Source organism: Crinia signifera, chromosome 2 (genome assembly GCF_055691185.1).
Source record: "Crinia signifera chromosome 2, ASM5569118v1, whole genome shotgun sequence".
NCBI classification, from domain to species: Eukaryota; Metazoa; Chordata; class Amphibia; order Anura; family Myobatrachidae; genus Crinia; species Crinia signifera.
This window is the reverse complement of record NC_139218.1, coordinates 228,907,280-228,921,139: the sequence shown is the minus strand read 5'-3', so window position 1 is coordinate 228,921,139 and position 13,860 is coordinate 228,907,280. Positions and strand designations below refer to the sequence as shown.

General features: G+C 43.5%; 1 protein-coding gene across 2 annotated transcripts in view; it reads left to right on the top strand.

Moving 5' to 3' along the window:
- RAD51C (RAD51 paralog C) overlaps positions 1-13,860 on the top strand; it is an 84,395-nt gene that overhangs the window by 55,552 nt on the left and 14,983 nt on the right. For both annotated transcript variants that reach the window (XM_083173972.1, XM_083173971.1), the window contains one exon: positions 6,587-6,647. In XM_083173972.1, coding sequence (XP_083030098.1) covers positions 6,587-6,647 — 61 coding nt within the window. The remainder of the gene's footprint in view (positions 1-6,586; positions 6,648-13,860) is intronic.

Sequence of the window (13,860 nt, the reverse complement as noted above, 5' to 3'; positions counted from 1 at the left end):
ACTTGGTCGGTTCAACACACGTTTGTAAAGCTGGATACCCAGTTTGGGCAGGAGGTGCTGCAGCAGTCTCCGCACATTCCAGCCCTTTCTGGTAGCTTTGGGACATCCCCAATGTATTGAGAATCCCAGTATCCCATATTGATGATAGAGAAAAGAGGATTTTTAATTACCTACAGGTAAATCCTTTTCTCGAAGTCCATATGGGATACTCGGTGCAGAGTTCTATACTGCATCTTGTTGTACCTAAAATGTTGTGAAGTTTTGGCTTGTTGCCTATGTTGTCACTATTGTGATATTTACTTGTTGGGTTCAACAAGGCGTTAACGGTATTGTTACCTGTTATTGTTGTTTGAGGGTGTGCTGGTATGAATTTCACCACACTTGCATATACTCATATCCTTCATCACATACGTTCATCTTCCTTGGGCACCGTTTCTCCTTAACTGGCTTGTGGGAGAGGAAGTAGAGGGGAGGAGGCAGTAAACCCAATATGAAGAAGTTTTATGTGCCTTTTCTTCCCCAATGTATTGAGAATCCCATATGGACTTTGAGAAAAGGATTTACTGGTAGGTAATTTAAATTTATTTCTATATATATAGTCCAGATAGGAGCAGCACTTCCTGGACCAGTCACAATGTGAGGGGTGCCATGCATAAGTCCAGACGGCGGCACTCACCCAAATAATATTCTCACTGAACAGTTGAACTACTGCCTATGAGAATATTATTTGGGTGAGTGCCGCCGTCTGGACTTGTCTCAGTCAAATCAGTTTATTCAGACAGCATGGCGGTAGAAAGCAAAGTATCAATATATGCCCAGAAATAGCCTATCCTCTCCCTTGCCAACTCATGTCCACGCCTTCTATTCACATTAAAGAGAGAGCTGGACCTCCCCCAATTGTGACCTGCTTATTCACAGAATTGTGTGCTCATTGGAATACACACATGTAGTCATAGGTTTGTGTGCCAGTTGGTTGTGCAGTATATCATTAACAGCTGATACTTATTATTTAAATATGATTCTGTTTGCCTTGAAGGAGTAGTCAAATATAATCTTCCTATAGTAGTCCAAACAAGTATACCAATTCCAGTGGCATACCTGTGATGGCCATTATGTAAAATCAATTTTTTTTCCCTTTTTTCATAATACTAGAATATATACTTTTTTAGAGTTGAATGTATTAATTTTTAGTTACTAGGTAGACCTTTTTGTAAGGTGGTGCAACAGTTGCAGGTTTCATTTTCAATTCATAATTGGTAATTAAACTCTAATAAATTGAGAGCAAATTGATCATTAACCCCTTGAGTGTTATGCCCGGAAATTTTTCCGGGCTCAGCTGCGCTGCCACAGCGGGCTGTCCCGGAAAATTTCCGGGCACACCACTAATATAGAATAGGTGTGCGCCAGTGGTGTCCAGGTGTGCACAACTGGCGCAGCACCTCTGGAGCACACCTCCCCCCTGTCACCTTTGCGCCAGAGCTCCCCTGCCCTGACCGCCCGGCCAGCCAGCCCATCGCTCATTTTACAGTGACGTTGGCGCGGCCCAGGGGGACTCGGGAACGCTCAGGCACCAGAGTCCTCCTGAGCCGCAAACCTCTCCCAGCCTGCCGCCGACGTCACTGCTGAATGTGACAGGAGGCTTAGGCAGGGGTGAGAGCGGCAGCGGGGAAGCTCCGGCATACTAACGCCGGAGCGGAGGGGGGGGGGGGGGGCTTCCAGCTTACTGTGGTGGGTTTTGCTGGGGCAGGACAAACCTTCCCTGGTAAGTTTGTCCTGCCCCAGGAAAACCCACTGCTCAAGGGGTTAAAGCCCATACACACTGGCTGACTTTCAGCTGAAAGCCACTCAGCTGCTTTCAACTTGAAAGCCAGCCAGTGTGTATGGGGTAGCGGTGAGCACTGATGCACGCTCCTGCATCATCGCTGGCCCGGCCACTCATGTTGGTATTACCAGCAGATGAGCGAGGGAGTGGGCAGTTTTTGATAGCATCCTGCTATGGAAAGCCGTCCACCCCAGGGAAAATCGCTAAAATGGGCGAAAACCCATTGTGTGTATGCGATTTTCCCTATAATCGTTATCCATACACACTCTGGGCATAAAGGCCCAGTGTGTGTGCACCTTTAGTTACTTGTAAATATTTTCCTCAGTGTATGAATACAACGATTACAAAGTACATTGATAAATTAGTAGTTTGACTAGCAAAGTGCATTATATAATATACCAAAGATGTACAACCCACAGGCTGTATGATGCCAGCAAGATTATTTTTTTATGCCTGTTGGCAGCAGTATACATACATGTTTGCTCTTATTACAAGGCTGGAGGCAGCTTCAGTGAATGAATGAAAATTAATTAGCTTAACACTGATTTAGAGCCACAAACAAGTATTTTTTTCCCCTTCTATTTGAATGTTTTAAAACCATTGATAGAAAATATGGAGCATACCTAATCCTACAGTGGATGCATTATTTAACATGCTGCCCAATTTATGTGCATGTACAGTAACTCAACTTTACAGGCAAGTCTCTCTGGATCATACTTACTCAGAGTATTTGTATTCACAATTGCATTGTCCTCCGGGGTTTCCTTCCTTGCTAACTGACTGCCACTTTAGTGACTGGGTATAACATATAAAATCCCCTCTGGGGCCATTAGTCTTCACTCTCCTCTTTTAATTTGCCTGGAGTGGAAATCATTTAATTATAGTATAAGCATTGGTTGCCTTATCTGACTAGTTAGATGTTTTAGAAGGGGGGAAAAAGATTTCCTTTTTTTTGTTAATTGTAAAGGCAAATTGCTTTGAAAGATAATGTTGTCATAGCCTCTATGTCAGGGCTGGGCAACACCGGCCCTCCAGATGTTGATGAACTACACATCCCAGCATGCATTGCATCAGTTTCAGCATGGCCACATAGCAAAACTAATGCAAAGCATCCTGGGATGTGTAGTTCATTAACATCTGGAGGGCCGGTGTTGCCCAGCCCTGCTCTATGTGATCACACCTGTTCCTGCTTACTTCATTTAACATGATGTTTTCTGGCAACAATATTAGTAGCTATTCCTTAAGGTGGCCATACATCAGAAAGGCATTGCACCCAATCATACAATCTCAATGGATTGTTAGATGGATTGTATGCACATTGTGTGCACGCACTCATACAATGCCGGCCCTGGGAAATTGGACGTTTGGCCCTCTGATCTGACGTGCTGCACGTCAGATCAGTTGGGATTGGGAGCAGATTTTATGTGTTTTTAAGCACATGCAATTTGTCTTTAGATGGCTCATACAACCAGAGTCATGTGACACTCCCTCCCTGACTAGCAGAGAAGAGAGGTGCAGCTTCCGGGCGGCCCGTTGTAGTGAAGATGCTGGGAGCCGCAGAAGTTTCCAGTGGCAGATGGGCTGGCAGCTGAAAAGAGCCGTGGGCGTCCTTTTGCCCCTTCTGTCACTTCTCTGAAAACAGTTTTCAGAGGATTGCTACATTAGGGCTATTTAATAATGGAATAACACAGCAGATGTGAGCAGATTGGTAGTTGCTGGCAACCTGTAAATTAAAAAAAGAAATAAAAAAAAATTTGGATTTTTGGTACTCGTATCCTTTTGATCCTAGTAGGCCAGCCCCCTATTTAAATGAAGCTTCAATCATACAATCATGCAGCAGATGGATTGTATGACTGAGTGTATGACAGATTGTGAGTACATTGTGTGTCCAAAAACCACCAAGGACTGCTGGGGAGTTGAAGGGAAATTGCACACAATCATGATGTAAAGGCCCCCATACATTATGCGATTTGGGCCCGATTTCACCCCATTCGGCCCAAATTGCAGGTTTTGACGCCCCGTCCGACCCGATACACAGTCCCATACACATCGGATCAGAGTCGGGCAGTCGCACCGGCTGCACATAAGATTTCCTAAATCTTATGTGCAGTCTCTGGTCAGTGGGAGACGCCAGGGAACTGCAGGGAAGAGCCGGGCAGGGTGAGCTGACAAATAGTCAGCAGGCGGGGGAGGCCGTGAGCCGGGCATGGGGAGAGGCTGGCAGGGGCAGCGGACACATAGGCAGCGGCAGGGGGGACGCCGGTGAACCAGCGAGGGGAACGGGTCGCGAGCTGAGCAGGAGGATCGGGCAGCTGAAAGGAAGAAAAAACCCCAATACAGTGATTGGCTGAGAGCTCTCTCAGTCAATCAGCAATTGGCTGAGAGAGCTCACAGCCAATCACTGGCTGCCCATTTGTTTGTATTGGGGTTTTTCTTCCTTACAGCTGCGGCTGCCTGATCCTCCTGACCAGCTCGCGCCATCCTCTCCCCATGCCCGGCTCACCGGCGTCCGCCGTCTGCTGACTATTTGTCAGCTCACCCTGCCCGACTCTCCCCCTGCAGCTCCCTGGGAGTTGCATATGATAAATTGCATGCAATTTATCATGTGCAAAACTTGGCACATCAATTGCCTAATCGTGTGTCCCCTTCCCGGGGAGCTGCAGGGGAAATCAGGTCCGACTTGTCCATAGGACAAGTCGGACTAATGTATGGGGGCCTTAAGACCGGTCTTTCTAATGTATGGCCACCTTTTTGTAAGACAAATTATAGACAACACCGTGTTCTCATGCTTGATACATAATACATTTTATTTCACATTGAGGGTTACATTTAAAAACCATACCGTAGTTAGAGCGGGATCCGGTCGGTTGGTCGACTGCATGTTGGTCCACATTCATTAGGTCGATACCACTAGGATGACATGGGACAAGGACAACAGGTCATTAGGTCGACACAAGCATTAGGTCAACATGGTCTAGGTCGCCAGTCAAATGGTGGACATGGGATCTTTCACAGTTTTTTGAGCCGACATGTGCCGACAGGCGGTATTTCATGCCCTACCATCTGCTAGGGCATGGTGGGAGAATAAAATAGTGTACCGAGGCACCGTGCCCGAAGCATGGTGAGCGCATGCAGGGCACTTTATGCTGTGTCCATGTCGACATTCAGGTAAAAAAAAAGTGAAAAACACCATGTTGGCCTAGACCATGTCGACATAATATCCTGTCGACCTTGTCCCATGTCGACCTTTCAGCGTGTCGATCTAGTGGTGTCGACCAACTTATGTTCAACCATATGATCCATACCTGTTAGAGCCGTGATGGCACAGCTAAAATACTTGTTCTCGTAAACCTAATACCTTTGTGTTGACAACTACCCCAACTGTATTCCACCTTCTGCTCTGCCTCCTGCCTGGCCCTCCACACCTAGGCTCGTTCAGTCCCATAGTGCTAGCAGTGGGAGCCATTGAGGCGCACAGTACAGCTCCTACTGCGCATGTATCTTGGAAACAGGGCAAACATTAGAACAATAGTAAAATGAGTGGAATAAAATGATTACAGAAAGCATGTCTATTAGGAGCATCAAAATATTTGGGTACAGTGCTGCCACTACATACATGAAAAATAGAAATACCGTGCTCCACTGTTCTGGTTCTACTTGATTCAAAACATCACCCATTCAAATATGCTTACGTTTTAAACATCAAGGATGTTTGTTGACCATGCATTTCCATTTTGTCATGTATTTATGGTTTTGACCAGATTTGATAACATCTGTTCAATACCTGCATTTCAGCGCAGAAATAACCAATAACTTTGTGTCTCACTGCTGCCACTGTAGTGCCCTCCCTCCTATGCACCGCAAAAAGTTGAGAAAGTAAAGGGGACACAATATATTAAATCTTCAAATTTAAAATCTCCTTCTCAATAACCGGTGAAAACAAACTAGAAGGGTCTTACAGGTGAGCTTAATTGGGATGCATGCAGTGAAGGTTTAAGTGGAAAGCTTGATTAAAGAGCGGTCTGGTGGGAATAATCAATGCCCCTTGAAGTATGGTGTAATGGTCAATATTACTGCCTCAAAGCACTATGGTCATGGGTTCAATTCTCACTACAGAGCTACATATGTGGAGTTTGTATATTATCCCAGTGCATGCGTGGGTTATCTCCAACGTACTTTGGTTTCCTCTCACATTCCAAAAATATACTGGTATGTAGACTAAATGGGCCACTTGGTTCTTAAATGCTGTCAAAATTCTATGTTTCTAAGTGAGTGTCACTTGTGTTAATAGATATACTATATAATGCATATACTTCAGTGCAGACCTTGTAGGTGGGATGCAAACACACCCAGGCATATTATAAGTCCACAATCAGACCACTGTTACTCACTGAAGCACTTAAAGCAGGGTTTGCCAAAACAGTCCTCGAGATCTACCAACAGTCCACGTTTAGAAGACCACCTAGCTGGTGCAAAGGAGTAGTTGTTACCAATTGTCACATTTTAAAACATGCTGCATTCATTCCTAACAGTGACATTCTACAGATCCACAGGTGGCCTGAGAAACAGGTAGGTCTTGAGGACTGATTTGGCCACCACTGACTTATGGAGTGGCTTCTGGAAGTATGTCTGTGAAAAGCTATTTGACAACGTAAAGTAACTGACGAAAGGATCAGCAGTTAAGATGACCTATGGAGATTATACCTTTTAATAATAGTTCTTAGCATAATTGCAGTCATCTCTCCTTTTGTTATCTCTCTACAGGAGAAAGCTGGGGACATGCAGCTACTACCCGTGTAATACTTCATTGGGAAAGTATGCAAAGGTTTGTATACATGTTGGTGTATCTAGCAATCAGTGCTAGCTGAAGTGTTTGGGGTTGATTGAGTCAGGCACCTTCTACCTGGTATCGGATGTCTGCTTTCTTCATTATGATATTATGACAGTCCACCTTTCTACAATAAAAATCCATGTATCTGCTTTTATCATTCTTGTTACTGTATCTGTTAATATTAAGATGAGTGCAAAAGATCTCATCTCTGGGGGTTATACAGACCTGATCACACAGCTGAAAATTCACAGGCTGGGCGATTATCAATTGACTGCGCATGCATACGGCCATCTTGCGATAAAATCCTGCTACAGCCATTGTTAAATCGCTGGCCTTTCGCAAGTTGCTTAAGAGGAAACTGGTGTTTAGGGTGGTAGCCGGCTGTTTTCTGGGAGTGTCAGTAAAAATGCAGGAGTTCTCAGGTGTTTGAGGGGACCGCGTGTGACCTCAGCTCTGGCCCTGATCCAACTGTTTCTATCGCAGCCGCCGACTAAGTCCCGGGCCATGCACAGACTGCACACAGTTGAGAAATCATTCAATGGTGAGCGGCTTGTGCATGGATTTTCTGCTAATCGCCGATCAGTGTCATTGCCATTCACAAGCTGTGTACATCAATTTGTAGCCCTGCACGGGGCAGGATTTCACTTTGGCTGGGCGGCGAATACCTGATCGCAGGGCTCTGCAAATTGGTAGATCAGGTCTGAATAACTCTGTTGGTCCCCACCATGCCAATTACACATAGAACTTACCACAAATAAAAGAGTAATGTGCGATAGCATGCTCACTGGCCAGAAAAGCCATTTACATCCCACCCAAAAGGTAATTTAAAATGATTGGGACAGTTGTTTCTTTGAGACAGCTCTGTGAGTGGTTCCAATAGGTTTTGGTGGCTAATAGTATAGTATTCTGAAAGATGACATTATGGGGTGGGGGTAATTCAAAATGTATTTATAGTCTTTAGTGATATACCTATATTTAATTCTGCCTGCTACATTCTACAGATGTGATGCATTTTTGCATATGATGGAGAGCTGGATTTTCGATATCTTTTTATTAAATACATTTTTTTTTTTCATTCTCAAAGCTTTCTTGGTACATTGGATACTTAAGGATGAACTGCTATTTTATAAATTTACATGGACGGGCACACTAATTACAGTGAAGATGTTGTGCGGTTTCCTCCTTTGACTGTTTGAGATATAGATCGTGTGGAAGGGCCAGCATACTTCCACATGAGGGTAATGTGGAAGCTTCAGCCTAGGATTTAGAACATCAGCTGCAAGGCTAGAGAGAGCACTCAGCCAATCACAGGCTGCCCATTCATTGTATGGGCTTTTTTTTTCCAGCGCTGACAGCTCTCGGGTCCCCCTGCCTGGCTCTCTGTTACTGCCGCCTCTGTGTCCGCTGCCTCTGCCCTACTAGCAGCGTCCCCGCCACCCTGCTCCCTCCACCTGCCCGGAGCACAGCTCCCTGCTCCGGCTCGCCAGCCACCTCAGAGTCCCCTGCCCGGATGCACATAAGATTTAGCAAATCTTATGTGCAGCCGGTCCAACCTCCCTACTCCGATCTGATGTGCACAGGGCCGCGCAGTGGGTTGGACTGGGTATTTAAACGTGCAATTTGGCCCGATTTTACTGCCCGATCCATCTGAATCGGGTGAAGCTTTTGCGAAAGCGTACGCTTGAATGTACACCTAGTGTGTTAAACCCCACTTCCCTTCCCCCCATATGATTGTATTTTGATCTGTTTAGGCCGGTGGCGACACAGGGTATCCGTAGCACACGGTTCCCTGTAGTACAGTGACACGGACTCAAGCACAAGAGCCGTGTACACTCCTGTCTGATCTGACACTGAAGAGCGAGGTAGTGCACGACGGCACACCTCAGACACAGCTCTGCGGTCAGCACACAGGCTGTGGAACTAGCGGCTCCAGCCAGCCAGCAGTAGCTCTGAAACGGGATCACACCCGTGTTCAGGCGCTTATCGCTACTGCATAGTGAGCCCCAGGAATATATGCATTGTATCTGATAATTGTTACATCCTGGATAAGCATACACACTGTAAAACTGTCAATACCAGCCATAACTTTTCCACTCTTAAATTTCAACCACCGTGCTTTATAAAATTATAAAATTATTCAAGGACAGTGTGAAGTGGGGTCCCACTAGGTGAGGATATATTATATCCTTTTTAAATCACTCAATGTTGTCCTATGTGTTTTTCGTGTTTTTTTTTATATCTTCGCAACTATTTTAATGAAACCAATAAAAGTCATGTTTTATTAGTAAATTCTCTTTTGGTGCACCAACCAAAGACACCCTTTCTCTGTCCTCCCCAATATAGTGTATGGAGGCCTTTAGACTACCTACCACTTCTATCGTAATGCTCTGGACACTGCTAAACAAACTTATTTTCAATCTCTCTTCTCATGCCACAAACCCCAAGCGACTTTTTAATACATTTAAACTTTAGACTTCTTTACCCTCCCCACCAGCTGATTGTGCACAAGAGCTTGCTTCCTTGTTCAAGGAAAAGATTGCTAAAATCCAAGATGAAATGGCATGCTCCTCATCAGCTAGTAACTTACTTCCTTTCCTGAGCCCATTGCCACTTTCTCCTCATTTGTCCGCACAAGTGAAGATGAAGTATCTACACTCTTCTCATTCTCCTACTCCACTAACTCTCCTCTTGATCCTATACGCTTACAAGTCAGTAAAGCTCTGTCTCATGTGCTTATCCCAAACTTAACTAAAATCTGTAACCTCTCTCTCTCTCCTAGTATCTTTCCTTCTCTGTTCACACATGCACTTATTACTCCCATTCTAAATAAAAACACAATTCTGATCCAAACGGTCTCTCTAAATACTGTCCTCTCTCTCAGCTCCCATGCCTCTCCAAGCTACTTGAGAGACTTGGACACCCATAGAGGGAGAAATTGCCCGCATTGCGACGGTCGGGATTCCGGCGTCGGTATTTCGACCGCCAGGATTTTTACTCCATCTGCTCTCAGCTGCCTTTGACACTGTCGACCACTCTCTTCTCATACAAACACTACAAACCCTAGGTCTTCAGAACACAGCCCTTTTCTTGGTTCTCATCCTACCTATCTAATCGCTCTTTCAGTGTTCGCTTCTTTGATTCTACCTCATCCTCACTACCTCAGTTGGGGTACCACAAGGCTCAGTCTTAGGTCCTCTGCTTTTCTCAATCTATACTTCCACACTTGGGAAACAAATCAATTATTTTGGTTTTCAGTATCATCTGTGCGCTCATGATACTCAAATCTGTCTATCCTTCCCGGAATTGTCCATGTCTCTGAATGCCTTTCTGCCATTTCATCCTGGATGTCATATCGCCACCTCAAAATCAACATTTCCAAAACAGAATTAATTATATTCCCACCAGCCAAGAGTAATTACCAACCTGATATCGCTATCACTATTGAGAACACAACAATTAATCCTACTCCACAAGCTTGCTGCGTAGGGGTCATCCTCAACTCTGAACTGTCCTTCATTCCTCACATTCAATCTGTCTCTAAACCATGTTACATGCATCTAAAAAACATATCCAAAATGTGTCTGTGCCTTACACAAGACACTGCAAAAACTCTAATCCACTAAATCCACAAAAATCTAATGCACTCATTATATCACATATTGATTATTGCAATAGCCTCCTTACCGGTCTTCCTAAGAAAAGACTCTCACCACTACAATCCATTTTGAATGCAGCTGTGAGGCTGATCTTCCTGGATAGATGTTCATCGCCTGCTGATCTGCTCTGTCAGTCCCTCATTGGTTGCCTGTATAAAATTTAATATAAAATACTTCTACTTTAGGCAAGCTTATCATATTCAGAAACACTCACACAACCTCCAGTAGCATTTATATCTAATTGCATCCCATCAGGACTGTCTTGTAATCTGGTGGGACTGCCATGCTATGGAATTCTATCCTTATGTATACCTCCTATTATCCCTATAGATCAGAGGTAGCCAACTCCAGTCCTTGAGAGCTACCAACAGTTCACATTTTCCAGACAACTTAGCTGCTGCACAGGTACACTCATTACTCACTAACACATTTTAAAAGATCCACAGATGGAGCTAATTACATCACTTGTGATTCTGTGAGGAGATCTGGAAAACATTAACTGTTGTTAACCCTCGAGGACTGGAGTTGGCTACCCCAGCTATAGATTGTAAGCTTGCGAGCAGGGCCCTCCTACCTCTGTCGGTTTGTTTCTACACAGTTTGTTTAATCACTGTTGTTTCCAATTGTAAAGCGCAATGGTATATGCTGCACTATATAAGAAACTTATATAAAATAAAATAATAAATATGTCTAGTGTCCTCCTAAACACTGCCATCTGTTGGCAGCAAGAGAAATTACATCTACTAGCTTTCGAAACATTTACTTCGAGCCATCTGTTGGCAGCAAGTGAAACTACATCTACTAGTTTTTGAAGTATTTGCTTCGAGCGGGCTTACTATCTGGTCTGTGCTGGGCCATTCATTCATGAAAAGTCCTTGTTTGCGGCTTCAGGATTCTGACAGTTGTCGGCATTCCAGCACCAGTATTCTGACCGAAGGGATCCAATACATCAGGATTACAACTACATCCCATAGAGAGAAACCACAAAAGGTTGAAACCTGCTGATTTTCCAGTTGGAGTGGTTTCTGTGTTTTGGTTATCTTACCATTCCTGGCGACACACCACTCTATTGCTGCAACCTTAGAATGAATGGCTTGTTGTTCAAGGAACACTACCTGTTACCTTCAGGAGTTTCTCAAGGCATATAGGTTTTGTTTTCATCATTAAAACTGTTCAATGTCTTGGCGCTGCATGAAGAAGCCGTCGTAGGCGAAACACGTGTCCCAGCGGCCCCCCACGTCACCTTCGGAACCAGCAGCAGGACCACTCCAAGTCAGCTCTCCAGCCAGGTCCCCGCAGGGCTTGTGAGCCAACGCCGTGATCCTACAGCCTGTATCGGTATAGACGGACGTCACCCAGCCTCAATCCAGCAACCCAGCACTGCGCAGGAGACTACGTTTACCTGCCAGGATCACAGCAGGTTCAGGTACGGGAGCAATCTCAGACTGCACTGTCAGCTGAGCTCTGCTCCCCAGGATACTTACTAACTCTGTCAATTATGCTAAAATTGTGCAAACATTAAGGAAGTACATGTGAGAAGGTTTAACTATTTGAAGTGCACTTCATACAATGTATCAGTGGTACTTTTGACACAAATTGTCTGCAGCAACTTCCTGTGTGGGATTTCACTGAACTTAGTGACCCATACAAGTGTCACTCTAGTCAGTTAGTACTATTGGTATCTCTAACCATGGAATCACTACCCAGCTGATCTGCCCACAAATGCTATTGTGTACTTTTGATCTTGACAGAGGGAATACGTATTATAACCGTGGAATCATCACCTAGCTGAACTGCTCATAAGTGCTATTGTGTACTTTAAATCTGGACAGAGTTAATATTATACTATACTCTAGACCCCATACCAGCAACAATTGGACACAATCACACGTATCACAATCTGCAGCGTGTATCTCAGATAGTATTGAAGGGATAATATACTCAGTCAGCGCTGTGCGCCAATATCAAGTTTGGAACTACCAATTTACAAATTCTGTGTTATTATGGTTATGGTTGCAGTCTAAACTATATCTCTAACAAATACTGACGATACCGTCAGTTAACTGGAGCAGCTGTCTGTGACTTGAACCCCCACCCAGTATACCATCATACTTCACTGGTCTGCCCAAAACCCTTCCGAACTTGGAAGCCAAGCAGTGAAGGGCCTGGGCAGTATCCAGGTGGGTGACCCCTGGAGAAGTCCAGGTGTGGTATTACCTACTTGGGGTCGCATTGTCACCAGATAAGCAGCTTTGGAGCCGCCTACTGTCTGTGTCCTAAAATCTGCCAATTTAGGCATTAAATGTATATGACGTGGGGCAGCTAATCCCCCCCCCCCAAAAAAATTCCCACCCCTGGGGATCAACTCATTTTTGCAGCCTACGGTCACTCTGGTTCACATACCTGAGATGATTATATGCAGTAAATGATACATAAAAGTGTGGTTTAAAATGATTTATTTCAAAAATAGTGTATAATTTCAAGAGACACAACCACAAAACAAAACAAAAATTATAAAAATTGCAAAAATTATATTTATGATTTCTATTGCGCCTGACTCTATTAAGTAAGTTCATAATAAAAGCTATGTTTTAAATTAATTCCAGAACACATAATCAAAATTATTGTTTAAGAAAAAGAGTGCGCCCACAAAGTGTTTACTGTCTTTTGGTTTGCATCCCTGCAAACACAAAAAAAAACCCACTTATATCTTACCATTCCTGGCGACACACCACTCTATTGCTGCAACCTTAGACTGAATGGCTTGTTGTTAAAGGAACACTACCTGTTACCTTCAGGAGTTTCTCAAGGCATATAGGTTTTGTTTTCATCATTAAAACTGTTCAATGTCTTTGTTTTTTCCTTTTTAAGTAATTAACCTTGAGTACTCCCAAGTTAGCATGTGTAGCAAATAGAAAAAAACCTTTGCCTATATGAGTATATACAGCTGCACAGTGAGTAACATCTGCCACATACACATAATAATTAGCAATAAATTGTCTCATCAAAAATAATGAGTGGTGTTATTTAGATAGATGAACCAAACAAAATTACTGCTTTGGCAGCTTTTCCACAAAATATATGAAGCTTTCATAATAATGGTTCTCCATTTACATTAATACATTTGTATTTAATTGGCTGGAAACTACAGTACATGTTTTATCATTTGTTTTGATGCTGCTCCATTTTAGCACATAACACTTTTTTTCTGCATTTTCGAAACCTGTTTTATCAAGTACTGTATATAGAAAACAAAAAAATGGGTAATTGCTCTGATTTTTGAATGTTTATGTGGCTAACAGCTTGGACTGAGATACAGTACCTGTTTTATCATGCTGTGAATATGTTTTCTTCATTTAGCAGCTGTTTATTGATTAGTTAATAGCTTTCTGAGTTGTTATTGGCAAACTGCAGTGTAAATATTTATTTATTAAAAAAAAAAAAAATAACATGCCTTTTTACCTATTCTAAGTTATGGTGTGTGTGCACACTTGTACAATGTGCATGAGATTTTAACTATATAGTCAAAATCTCATCGTGATCACATGCAT